At 36.5% G+C, this 13053-nt stretch overlaps 1 protein-coding gene across 16 annotated transcripts in view; it reads right to left on the minus strand.

Moving 5' to 3' along the window:
- Positions 1-13053, minus strand: part of RANBP3 (RAN binding protein 3) — a 138221-nt gene that overhangs the window by 70812 nt on the left and 54356 nt on the right. For all 16 annotated transcript variants that reach the window (XM_069082849.1, XM_069082860.1, XM_069082856.1 and 13 more), the window contains one exon: positions 6463-6518. In XM_069082849.1, the coding sequence (XP_068938950.1) occupies positions 6463-6518 (56 nt within the window). The remainder of the gene's footprint in view (positions 1-6462; positions 6519-13053) is intronic.

Consider the following 13053-nt stretch of genomic DNA (forward strand, 5'->3'; position numbering starts at 1 on the left):
ATTTACTGACAGAACTTAGACTTGTTTTCAAATATCATTAAATCTGAGAATCTCAAAATTTGGAAAAGCACCCCCAACGGACACAAAAAATCTCATTAACACTATTCCTAATAAGTGGTCAGGCCATTTCTCCTGGCATACCTCTAGTTGGAGTGGAGATGAATGATCAGCACTCATTCTCTCCTTTCCACTTTTGGATAATTCTAATTGTTAGGAAACTCTTCCTTGCATTTATTTGAAATATACCTTCCTCCTATTGCTCCTAGTTCTGCCCTATGAGGCCAAGCAGAACAAGTCATACCCTTCTACTCCATGACCGCCCTTCAGATCCTGGAAGAGGGCTATCAAACATTCCTAGTTCCTTCAATAGATCCTTGTATTACACGGTTTTGAGGTATCACAAGGTGGTGTAACTGCCAAATAAGTGGTGCAGATACTTGGAGTGTTGTTCTTCACTTCATAAATTTATCTGGTACACAGGACTGCACACAGAACCTGCTACCATGAAAAGCCCCATCTGATCCTGTGGGATTAAATTAGCAACATAAAATACATATAAAGGGGACTTAAAAATAACTAACAACTAATCCATATCACTACTTATGGGTTACTATTAAAAAATAGTAATCTAATAGAAACAACCTGAGGAGGAAATATAAATAACTAGATCTATGTATGAAATCACCCCTTTTCCCCCCAAACAGAATCATTTGAATTAAACAAAAAAGAGAACTAGGTTAATAAGTACACCCAATTTTCCCCCACCTCTGCTTCCAGAATATAAATGATCAGATCCTATCACAGCAGGTAAATGCTTAAAATCTAGGCCAAGAAGTTAACAAGGACAAAAACCAAAGGCCTAAGAAATAAAATTCATCATCACCTTTGGTTAAAAAATTTTACTACAGGGGTGGCCAGGTAGCACAGCGAGTAAGTAAGAGCACCGGCTCCAGTGTCGGGATGACCTGGGGATCAAATCTGGGCTAAGATACTTAGCACCACACTCAGAAATAACTGGCCGGGTAACCCTGAGCAAGTTACTTAACCCTGATTGCTTTAAAAAAAAAAAACTTTACAGAGCTAACTACTTCATTCTTAGCAACAATCTCAAGGTTTTTTTTTACAACTAATTAATCAAATGATTAACATGCAAAGCACTTTGAAAACATTAATGCATAATATAAATGTGACCTACTATTATTACTGTTACATCTAACCAGAGTAGGTCTTCCTTAAAGTTTTACAAAGATATATTTGTATAAAACAAACAGCTAAAAAAGAACTCATAAGACTTGATGTCGCTTAAAATCACCTAAAAATATAGCTGATGAAACATGTTTTATGTATATTATCTATATAATCATTACTTATGTAAGTAGTGAGTTTCAAAATTATGTTTTAAACACATGAAACTTTACTAGCACAATAATTTCTGGCAAATCAACATTTTGAAAATCTTTAATGACCTCCACTAAAGTCCTATTCTAATGCATGAAAATGACACTAAGTCTTGAAAGAGTGGGTCAGTGAAGTGTAATCTCCAGCAGCTTTCACTAGTTTACAAAGGCTTCCCATAAAGACTCATGAACAGATATTAAATCTATTTCCTGAAGATCTTAGTCAAATCCAGGGAGGCTTGTGCCCAGAAGAAAGGTAGGCTACCAGATGGTGGGAGTGAGGGGGGTGGGGCAGTTGTTTGTTTTGTTTTGTTTTTGCCCAGAGAACTCATGAATCCAGCTTATTAAGACATGGAAGTGTGATCAAATCAATGGAAATAATCAATACTATTGATATCACTGCACTGCATTATCTTATAAGTTATTTCGAAGTAGGTTTTTTTAAACCAGACACAGTATCTTGCTTACATAAGCTTCAAAATTACCCGTCATTTCTAAAATGCTCATTTTAATAAAAATAAGACAGTGATTTTTAAATGAAGTAACCTCTACTTCTCCCAATATTCTATTCTTAGAGCACTCTGCCTCCTTTTATCTTTACCTCCCCAGCTTTGTTGGTTATTTTCAAGTCTCAGCTCAAGTTCTACCTTTTCTAAGAAGTCTAAGTCCTCCATAGCTTTAGTGTCTTAATTCTAACATTACCTCCAATGTGTTCTGTATAGATCTTGTTTGTACAAAATGTTACCTTCATTATGTCCTTTATATGTGCCCACATGGATAAAAGAACCTACAGCAATTGGCATTTATTTCAACTCCTGAACATCGCGATACTCCTCCCCACTACTACTGTCTATCTTAGCTCTCTCAAAATACTAGAGGGAAAAAAGATTTTGCAGCAAATGTGCCACTTAACAAATAAGCCAATCTTAAGAGTTTGTGCTGAACATGCAAAAGCACTGGAATTAGCTAGCAGCTAAATCCAAGACTTCATTTTCCATGTCTATCAATATAACAGGGCAGCAATTGCAAAAGTTCTGTGAACTGCTTTGCTAAGCACTAAATAAAATGTGTATTTAACAGTTTTCTGTGGAAGCTTAAACATTAAAAAGATGTCCTAGCAATCTATATTCAATCTTATTTCAATTCACATACTTGCTGGGAATAGAACAGAAGCTAGATCAATTCCCTCCCTATAGAAGAGAAATTAGTTGATCCTCCCATTAAACACACACACACACACACACACACACACACACACACACACACACTACACACTTTAAACTAATGTTCTGACAGTTTCAGTTTTTCAACCTCAACTTTTATTTAAAACAAGATTCAGTAATAAAACAGAACTTGGATAGCAAAGCTATTTTATTAAAACATACATGTTTATAGGGTCATCTTTATTTGAAAAGGGGGAGAGGAATAATAGGTCTTTCTGGTCCTAACACGTGCTATGTTGATAGGTAATTTAGCTAGTTGAGCACTTTTCTCAGGTCGAGAAAATTACTCAGAAAAAAAAAATTACACTAGAAGAGACACTTACACATGACTATAGCAATAAAGGAAGCTTGGAGAATACTTGAAGTAAAAGAAAAAAAATCTAAACACTATCTTGGGCAGGTATGTTATAACTGATTTTTGCAAGTTTGCCTTCATTTCTAATCTTGTTGCAAAGTCAACTAAAGGAAACAATAAGCAGACATCTGATACATCCTGCTATACTGCACTATTTTTTTCTCTTTATTTGTAAGAAACAACAAAAGAATAAAAGTATTATATTCATTTCAATACTCAGGGGCATCATAAGCACACCACCTCAAAACAAGGCACTATCCGGAATGACTGAAGTTGTAAATGTTATTGTAAATATGCAAATGATAAATATATTTAGTGTTACATGAAGAACCACAATGATCTCATGACAAAAGTGTTACTCAATTAGCTCAGATAGAAACCAGGATGCTCTACCATGGCACCTAACGCTTCCAGTAAAATCTTACACTATAGAAAACTACCAGGGTATGTTTTATGTGAATGACCTTTTAGTCATTCACACATGTTTACATTTAACTACTGTATTTACTTAATATTCCATGGTGTTCTTCATCTCACAATGAAATCACACGTATCAATTCCTGTATTAGCTTCTCTGAGGAAGCCACTTTTCATGTTAACTGCAATTTCTTTATGCCTTCTACATTTGATAAAAAGAAAGTCAGTATGGATGTGGCTCATTTCTTTCAGTACTGAAGTACTCACAATCTCTGAACAAGAATTTTACAGAGGTTAACCATAATTAAATTCATGCTTTAAGCTGGTCCTTAGACAAGAGGCAGTTTGCTAAACATTCCTGAGTTTGGAAGACCCTTACTACAAAAATGTTTATAGCAGCTCTTTTTGTGGTGGCAAAGAATTGGAAATTAAAGGGGTGTCCATCAATTGGGGAATGGCTGAACAAGCTGTGGCGTATGCATGTTATGGAATACTATTGTGCTATAAGAAACGAGGAGCAGATGAATTTCATATTTACCTGGAGAGGCTTATACAAACTGATGCTGAGTGAGAAGAGTAGAACCAGGAGAAATTTGTACACAATTACATACACAACATATGTGTGATGACCAACTTTGATAGACTGGACTCTTCTCAGCAATGCAGTGATGTAAGTCAATCCCAAAAGACTCATGATGGAGAGAAATGTGTACATCCAGAGAAAAGAACTAGAAAGAACTGAGTTTATATCCAGATTGAAGCAAACTATCTGATCTTTTTCCTTTTCTTCTTTGGTTTTATGTCCTCTTTACCATCTTTCATTCCATCTGATACAATCTGTCATTATAACCTGACTAATGTATAATGTGAAAGTATTTACAGATCCTATACTTGACTGTATGCCACCATGGGAGGGGGATAAAATGTGAAACTCAAGGAATTGAATCTTGTAAACTAAAAGTAAACAAACAAATTAAAAAAGAAAAACATTCCTGAGTTTGTGCTCCATTGTTAAGGACTTTAAGAACCCAGAGTTACCTTCTATGACATGATGAGGCACTTAGGACTTTTGCCGAACCATAACTTATTATTTTTATTTTTAAAAAAAGATGCTCATGATGGCTAGGTAGTGCAGTAAGTAGAGCACCGGCCCTGGAGTCAGGAGGACCTGAGTTCATATCTGGCCTCAGACACTTAACAGGAAAAAAAAAAAAAAAAAAAACTACCGATATGAGATCTGGGGCAAGTCACTTAACTGCAACTGCCCTCCAAAAAGGGAAAAGATATGTATGTATATATGTGTGTGTGTGTGTGTGTGTGCATAATAAAAATTAATATCTGAAACAAAATTTTTAAAAAAGGGGCAGCTAGGTGGCACAGTAAGAGCGCTGGCCCTGGAGTCAGGAGGACCTGAGTTCAGATCTGGCCTCAGACATTTAACAGAAAAAAAAAAACCTAGCCATGTGACCTTGGGCAAGTTATTTAACCCCAACTGCCCTCCAAAAAAAAAAGTGGAAAAAAAAAAGATGCTCACACACTTAAATTATGTGATTTACAAGTGCTTTCTCTAGGTCACAATTATGGATCGAAATTCCTATCTCAAAGGGCCAGAAGGGATGTTATATCAGCAAGCAACAAATAGTTCTTAACACACACACATACAAAAAACTTCTGGTTTTCTGAACATAACTTCTACCTTAAGGAACTGTCCATTTCTATTATGAATATTAAACTTAAATACATAGTTCAAAGGATAAATTAAAGAAAACCCCTAAATTTCACAATTTATTGAACATCTAAGGGAATTAAATCTACTAAGACCAGAAAAGATACTCATAAATTCATCTCTCAATATCTCCATACTCATTTCCTAACAACTTGTGCATTCATGTAGGAACTCTTTACATAGCCAGAATATTTAAAGCACAAAGAACAAGATCCATAAATAGACAAATCAGTCTAGGAAAGAAACCATCTTTATTCAGAATGGGATGGAACCAATAATGGAAAGAGTTTAAATTAGCACTTGATTAAAAACACAAATTGTTAAGAGCATTACAAACCAGGTGAAGGGTCAAATACCAATCTCTTTAAAGTTCATGTTAATACAGTAGTTATTGTGTGTGCAGCAAAAGGGCAGACTGTTTATCTTGTTTCACCACCTAGTCTTCCCTGTGATACCTTCCTGTAAAAAATGATCCAGCGGGGCAGCTAGGTGGTGCAGTGAATAGAGCACTAGCCCTGGAGTCAGGAGGACCCGAGTTCAAATGCAATCTCAGACACATTAACACTTACTAGCCATGTGACCTTGGGCAAGTCACTTAACCCCAAATGCCCTGCCTTCCCCCCTCAAAAAAAAAAAAAAAAAGAAGACCAGGAAAAACTAATCTATACAATCCCAGGATAACTTCTGGTGAGACAAAAATACCACACAGTTGTAGTTGATGTGCTAGAGAAACCAGGCTCTCAGATCATCAAGTACTTTAACCCACACAACTGATTTGATACATACTTAACTCAGATAAATTTAAAACCAAGGCATATGGCATTATAAAATCTTTATTCCCCTGGACTCACCAGTTTATATCTAGTTATATTTTCTGTGACCTGAACAATGCATTCCATTAACACAGTATATAGGCAACCCTTAAACTCACTATGAAAAGAATGTTTTCATGGGTAGAGGTGGCCATTAATTATAAAGCTAATGAACTTGTAATTATTCTAAGTTACATTATCAACAATAAAAACTCAAAATGGGCATATTCCAAAGAGACAAAGTGCTGAGAAGGATGTGACAGAAAACATTCCTAAAAGCTTGAACAGAACTAATTTCCCCCCTTTAATACCCACTTCTATCTCACCTCACTTTCTGAAAACAATTCTTTCTTCCCACAACAAAACAATCTAATCATCAATCCTCCCTCACCCTTTACTTCTAATCTAGCCCTGACATTCTTCCTAGGCTTCCACAACTCTATAACAGGCTTTGCTACCTTATGCATCCTTACAGGTTGAAAGCAGATTAAAGAAACCAACGCATAGAAGATATAACTTACTTGCCCCTTACCTTTTGTCCTTTATCCTTCTGAAACACAAAGACGGGTGGTGCAATGGCAGGCTTTTCTGCAAAAAGAAAAATTGGTTTTTTTTCCCCCCAACACTTTAAAAACAGAACAAAAAAATACCATCATCTCCAAAGAACATCACATTAGGAAGAATATAGCAGTGAAAAAGTCAAATCACATTGCATACACCTTCTGGGAGAGTGCCCCACTAGAACACTTCTCCAAAACAACTTATATTCTAAGTTGATATATTTATTTGTAAACTCAAAACAGGATTTATTTGTCAAAGTTTTGGAGTCTAACTTTAAGAAATGTTGCCAAAGGAATGAAATGGTAACACAGGATAATGGACACGAAGGAATAGTACCAGTGTGGAACAAACAAAAGTGACAAATTGAATGGTATTGATTTTTCTCATTCGCTGTTCTGGCGCTTGTCCTGGGGCCTGGCAAGGAATGATGACAGAGCCTCCTCCCTGCTCAACAACAGGCCAAAACTGGAGTGTCCCATCCCTTTCACTTTTCTGTCAGGAGTTGTGGTTAGGCAAAGGTAAGCTCAAGAAACCCTAAGGCGTCCCTTGATCCAGCAGGTTCCAAGTACTTCGGGGAAAATGTGAGGTGGCGGTCTTTTGGGAACCTCCCCTGTACCCAATCCCACAACTGAGTTATGTAGTAGTTCACAGTCAACCCACTTTGTTTCCTTGGTCCCTTAGCCACCTTGGCTCCAATTCAGCCTCTGAGGTACTTCTGGTGGGTCTCAGCTCCTCTCCAAAGTTCAGGGTTCAAGTACATGCCCCAAAGCAACCCAAAGGCAGGCAAGCAATAAGAGCTAGTGGCAATTGCTTGTGACAAGCTGGCAACCTCCCATAATGTTGCTATTCCAAGTATTTTGGGGGTATATCTGTGTGAAGGAAGAGCAGAACATAATTCCTATGATACAATTCTATAGGGCAGAGACAGATGATTTTGAATACAATACAGTTCAGTAAAATCACAATCTCTCTACCATATTCTATTGATGTTAGTAAAAGTCAGTTAATGTGTGTCAAGAATCCTTTTTCATATCCCATGTGCCATACACAGGATCTTCACGCACTCACACACACCTTACACAGTACAAATTCCAGTTACCTTTCTGACAACATACAATACATTCTAGAAATTGATGTTGCTAATATTCAGCTGTAGAGAGAACTAGCCAGCCCTTCACAGATGTTCTCTCCCATGTTGACATGTTCCTAGAGCTACATATGGCTCCCCAACACTGGAGATGTCACTACTCCATCTATCCCACTTGCTTTCCTCACAGCAGTAACTTGAAAATAAGCCTTCCTGAAGGAACCCCTTTCATTAAGAGAGCACAGAACTAATTTGTGCCTCCTGCTGAGTTAGACAGAGGGCTCTAATCAGGTCTGTTGCTATTTGAGGACACAACTTAATGGAAAACAGTGGTCCCAGGGAAGGGATAGGGTAAGAGGCAGTAACTGGAGCATGGTCAATGGAAAGAAATGAGGTGCCAGGTTTTAGGGAGTATAATATGCGAGATGGTGTGGAAGAAACATTTGGATGAAAGCAGGGAGAGCTTCCTGGTGGTGAAATAAATTGAGCTGTGTCTGGAGGAACGCAGGCATCCCTAAGAACAATGATGTAGACATCTCTAGAAGGAGCTGAGCCTCTTTCTGGGGGGTCCAAGAGCAAGAACTATTAATGAGCAAAATGGACACACCAAGTGGAACAAGAAAGGGGTATAAACATAATTTTTGCTTGTCCTGCCACAATTCAAAAATTCTGTAGAGCTGTTTGAACAAATTGTGGAGTAAAAGGATGGTAGCAAGACTATACTTTTAAAGTGCCCTTCTTTAGGTGGAGCAGTGAGTAAAGCGCTGGCCCCGGAGTCAGGAGGACCCGAGTTTGGGTCCAGCCTCAGACACTTAACACCCACACACACACAAAAAACTAGCCATGTAACCTTGGGCAAGTTACTTAACCCCAACTGCCCTCCAAAAGGCAAAAAAATAAAAAATAAATAAAGTGCCCTTCTTAAAACGTTGTTATACTATCTATCAAACAACAAATATTTAGAGGATTTACTATGTAAATGGTACTATGGATAAAATACAGGGAAGGATATTGAAGGGTAAAGCTCTTCATAACCTGTTTAAGATGCCAGTTTAGAAAAACTCTGGGATTAAAAAAAAATTTTCCCCCTATGGAACCTATTACATTGATAGGTCCTAGAAACTCCTGGGAATTTTGTAGGATGGCTAATTTAAAAATTAAAAAAAAAAATTCTAGTTGAAACAGAAAAGGAAATATAGGCCAGACTACTGGGAGAGAGAAGAGTGGTAGAATCACAGAGATGGGCAACAAACAGCATTAGCAATATATTCAAGCTTGTCACAGACTTAGCTTCTTGCTGCCAATATCTGGGACCAATACCCACTCCATCTTCCAATACCCTATTAACAGTCAGTAACTTCTAAACGCTACCAAGTACAGAAATCAACTATGGTCATACATCACCAACCATCTTCAGGGTCATGGTCAATTCTATTCTACTTAAGGCTAGGAAGTCTATGAAGAACAAAGGACACTGGTAACACACAACTGTGTGCCCGTACACAAACCTATAGAAAATACTCCAGTAGCTGAAATGTTTTTTAAAACAAAAAATACAGCTCAAAAATTGCCTGCAATCAGGTAAGTACATCACATAATTACTATATGGCTAAAGCAAATAATTTGACAACCAAAATATATTAAAATCCTATATGTACAAGTCCTTGTACTAAACACTGAGAAAATAAGGATGAAAGGCATTATCTCCTGCCTTAAAGGAGCTCTGACAAGGTATCCAATGGACACAAATAAATATGATTCAAGGTAAGATGTAGCAAAAGAGAGGCTCTAGAAAAATATGACAAGTGAGAAAACATCCAGTTAGGGGTGTGGGGAGAAGCTGAAGAAAAATTTCATAGACCAAGTGGGACCAAAGCTAGGCCTTAAAGGAATGAAAGGCAAAAACAGGTGGAGATGAAGAAGTATGCTGCAGTAATGGGAGGCAACCAAATGTGCAAAGGTAGGACAGGACGGAATAAGATAAGTGGACAGGTATTGTTAGCCCAGTGTGGCTAGAATACTGGGTATGTGAAAGGAAGCAGAGTGAAGTAAAGCTGTTGCCAGGTTGTGAAGGTCCTTAAAATGACAGGTTGAAGAGTTTATATGTTTTAAAGGGAACAGAGAAGATCACATAAGATAAAATGTGTCATTTTGATTATATAAACTTAAAAATTTCTTGCACAAACAATGCAGCTAAAATTAGATGAGAAACAAGTAAAAGTAACTAAGGAAAAATCTTTCATCAAATTTTGCTGATAATCTCATTTCCAAGATATATAATGAAATGATTCAAGTCTATAAGAGTCATTTCCCAAGTGTTTAGGTGGTCAAAGGATTTGAATAGGTTGTTTTGTGAGGAAGAAATCCAAACTATCAATAGCCATATGAAAAAAATGCTCCAAATCACTAGTAATTAGAAAAATGCAAATTAAAATAACTCTTTGATTCTACCTCACAGTTGAAAGGTGGGCAAAGGGAAAATAACAACTGCTGGAGGAACTATGACAAAACAGTTACATTCTTGTAGTCTTGTGGAACTGTGAATTGGTATAATCATTCAGGAAAGCAATTTGGAACTCTGTCCCCAAAAAAGCGTAATTAGGCAACTCCTTTGATCCAATACTGATATCACTACTAGGTATATATCCCAAAAAAAGAGTTCAAAGAAAGAGGAAAAGCATCCATACTAACAAAAATATTTATAGCAACTTTTTTTTTTTAAGCAATTGGGGTTAAGTAACTTGCTCAAGGTTACGCAGCCAGTTATTTTTGTGTGGGTGCTGAGTAACCGATCCCGGGTCTCCCAACGCCAGGGCTGACACTCTTACTGCACCACCTGGCCGCCCCTATAGTAACTCTTTGTAGTTGCTATAAGGAATGGGAAAAACTAAAGGGGTGCGCAACAATTGGGGAATAATAGCCAAACCAACAGGGATATATAAATCTAATGGAATGTTATTGTGCCATAAGAAATAATGGAAGGGGACAGTTTCAGGGGAGTCTGGGGAGACTTGTATGAACCAATGCAAAATGAAGCAAGCAGAACAAGAACAACAATTTATACAATAACAACATTGTAAAAATAAGTTTGAAAGACGTGAGAACTCTTGTCAATGCAATAATCAACCAGGATTGTAGAGGACCAATGATGAAGCATGCTTCCCACCTCATGACAGGTGATAAAACTGGCGTGCAGAATGAGACATTTTTGTCTCCTTCAAATGTATAAGCAATGTAGGAAGTTGTTTTGTTTGATTATATATATATATATATATTTGTTACAAGGATTTTGTTTTTCCTTTTTTTTTTCCCAATTGAGTAGGAAAGAGACATAATCTACTTTTGTTTTTTTGAAAAAAAAAATCAATTAAAAAAATTTTATATATTTTATCCTATAGGCAACAGGGAGCCACTAAAGGTTTTGGAGCTTGTTTGATGTTTTTTTTTTTTTTAAGCACAGAAGTAACCAAGAATTAGAAGTAGTAACCACACAAACATTAAAGTATAGATCCTCTGTACAGATCTTCTTCAATAGAAAACCAGGTATTTGTAAGTTTAAACCCCCCCCGCAACAATTTAAAAAAGGTACACTCAGTCACTATAGAACTAAAAAAAATTCACCCATATCCTAAAGACAAATTTAGATTATTTTACATGGAGTTTCGTGTTAAGTCAACACTGAGTTCCACCCCTCCTCCCCAAACCTTCCAAACATACCTCATAAAATTCTTCACTGGTGAACTGAATAAATGCTGTTTCTCTCTCGTTCTACTGCAACTACTGAACATACTGTGGATCAAGTCCAGATTTGAATCTCCCATTCAAGATCATTCATCACGGTGCCCTGACCTTCATTCTTGTCATTTTCCTATCTTGGAGCCTCTAATCCAAAGGCCTCCAGCCAGCCCCTTACTCTCAAAGCCATTAAAGAGCCCTGGAAATAACATCTCTACTGTGAGGCATTCCTGGATCAACCAAGGGATTATCAACTTTCCTGATACCCAATCAGGACCTCAGAGCCACATCTCACTTTTTCCCCAAATGCACTCCTCTTTGACTCAAGAAAAACACTATTAATAGCTGGTTTTAAATTGTTTCCTCTGCCTACAGGTAATAAGTCCTGGATGTGTTTGTTTATAATACTGCTGTGTGATTTATGAGCTCCTGTTATGGCACTTGCCTCCCTGATCCCCCACTCCTTCTCAGAACACAGTAGGTACTTGAGTGACTGAATTAATACTCTCTAATGATAATGAATAAAAAATACATAGAGAACTAGAAAGGATCTTAAAGTTGCCTAGTCCCCCTCTCTTGTTTTTACAAAAGAAGATCTGTTAAATCAAGAATATTTCCATTACTAATTTATTTTTAAACTCTCTGCAATCTCACTAGCACAAAGATTCCATCAGCACCTCAGGTTGTACCAAAAACTCCAAAAGAGAGTTTGTGTTAACACTAACTTTGTTCATACTTTAGCTTCTGAAATTTCATCTTATTTATTTATTCATTCATTCTTTTAATGAAGAGATCTTTTATTTAGCAAAGGCAGGCATAAATAAAATACAAAATTCCATTTGCTCAATAATTACATAACAAATAAAATATATTGGAAAACATTCTTAATCTTAGTTTCAGACCCTAGGGTTTGGGTTTATTTTTTCTTTTTGCATTTTCTGAGACATGCATAATATAACATTACCTTATAATAAATAAACATAGGAATATTTCACATTTATCAGTGTCATTTATTTTAGTGGTAAGAGTGAAACTCAAAGATATATGCTTTCTGGAATGTAATTGCATTAATGATAATTTTATTCCATCTAAACATGAGACTCTCTTTTGCACTGACTGCCTCAAAAATAAGAAGAAAAATTTTATTAGACATGATAGTTCACTCAACATAATAACGTATGATTTGATTATGCCTAGAAATTTAACTCTGAAATATTACATAGTCATGTATTGGGATTGATTTAAATTGTTTTCTAAATTTTATAGGCAGTGTAATGTACAGTATTATACGTAGAGGAAAATGAGTTTAATTTTGGTGCTACTATTAACCTCAAATTCTTCATCTTCCTCATTCCTAGAGGAACTCTTGAGGTCCTCTGCAGCTCTAAATCCTACTTATTTTGAAGACCACATTTTTTCCTGTTGTCTATCTTCTGGATGTTTTGAAGTGGCCTTTAACTTAAAGTAACAGTGTTCTAACCTATTCTTCCTTAAAGAAAGAAAAAATTAACACATATAGTAACAAACATTATATATCATAATTCTAAATGAATACTTCCCCCCCGCTTTTGACAATGGTACATCTTATGTAATGATATAAATGATGTAAATATTTCGGTCTGACCACTTAGTTTACTCAGACAAGAATTAAATATCTAACACAACTTTTTTTTTTTTTTTTTTAGCAGAGAGAAGGCAGGGCAATTGGGGCTAAGTGACTTGCCCGAGGTCACAAGGTGT

The sequence above is a fragment of the Petaurus breviceps genome, unplaced genomic scaffold (assembly GCF_028583685.1).
Source record: "Petaurus breviceps papuanus isolate PSGF00001 unplaced genomic scaffold, PetGlider_PUasm1.0 172, whole genome shotgun sequence".
In the NCBI taxonomy this organism is placed as follows: Eukaryota; Metazoa; Chordata; class Mammalia; order Diprotodontia; family Petauridae; genus Petaurus; species Petaurus breviceps.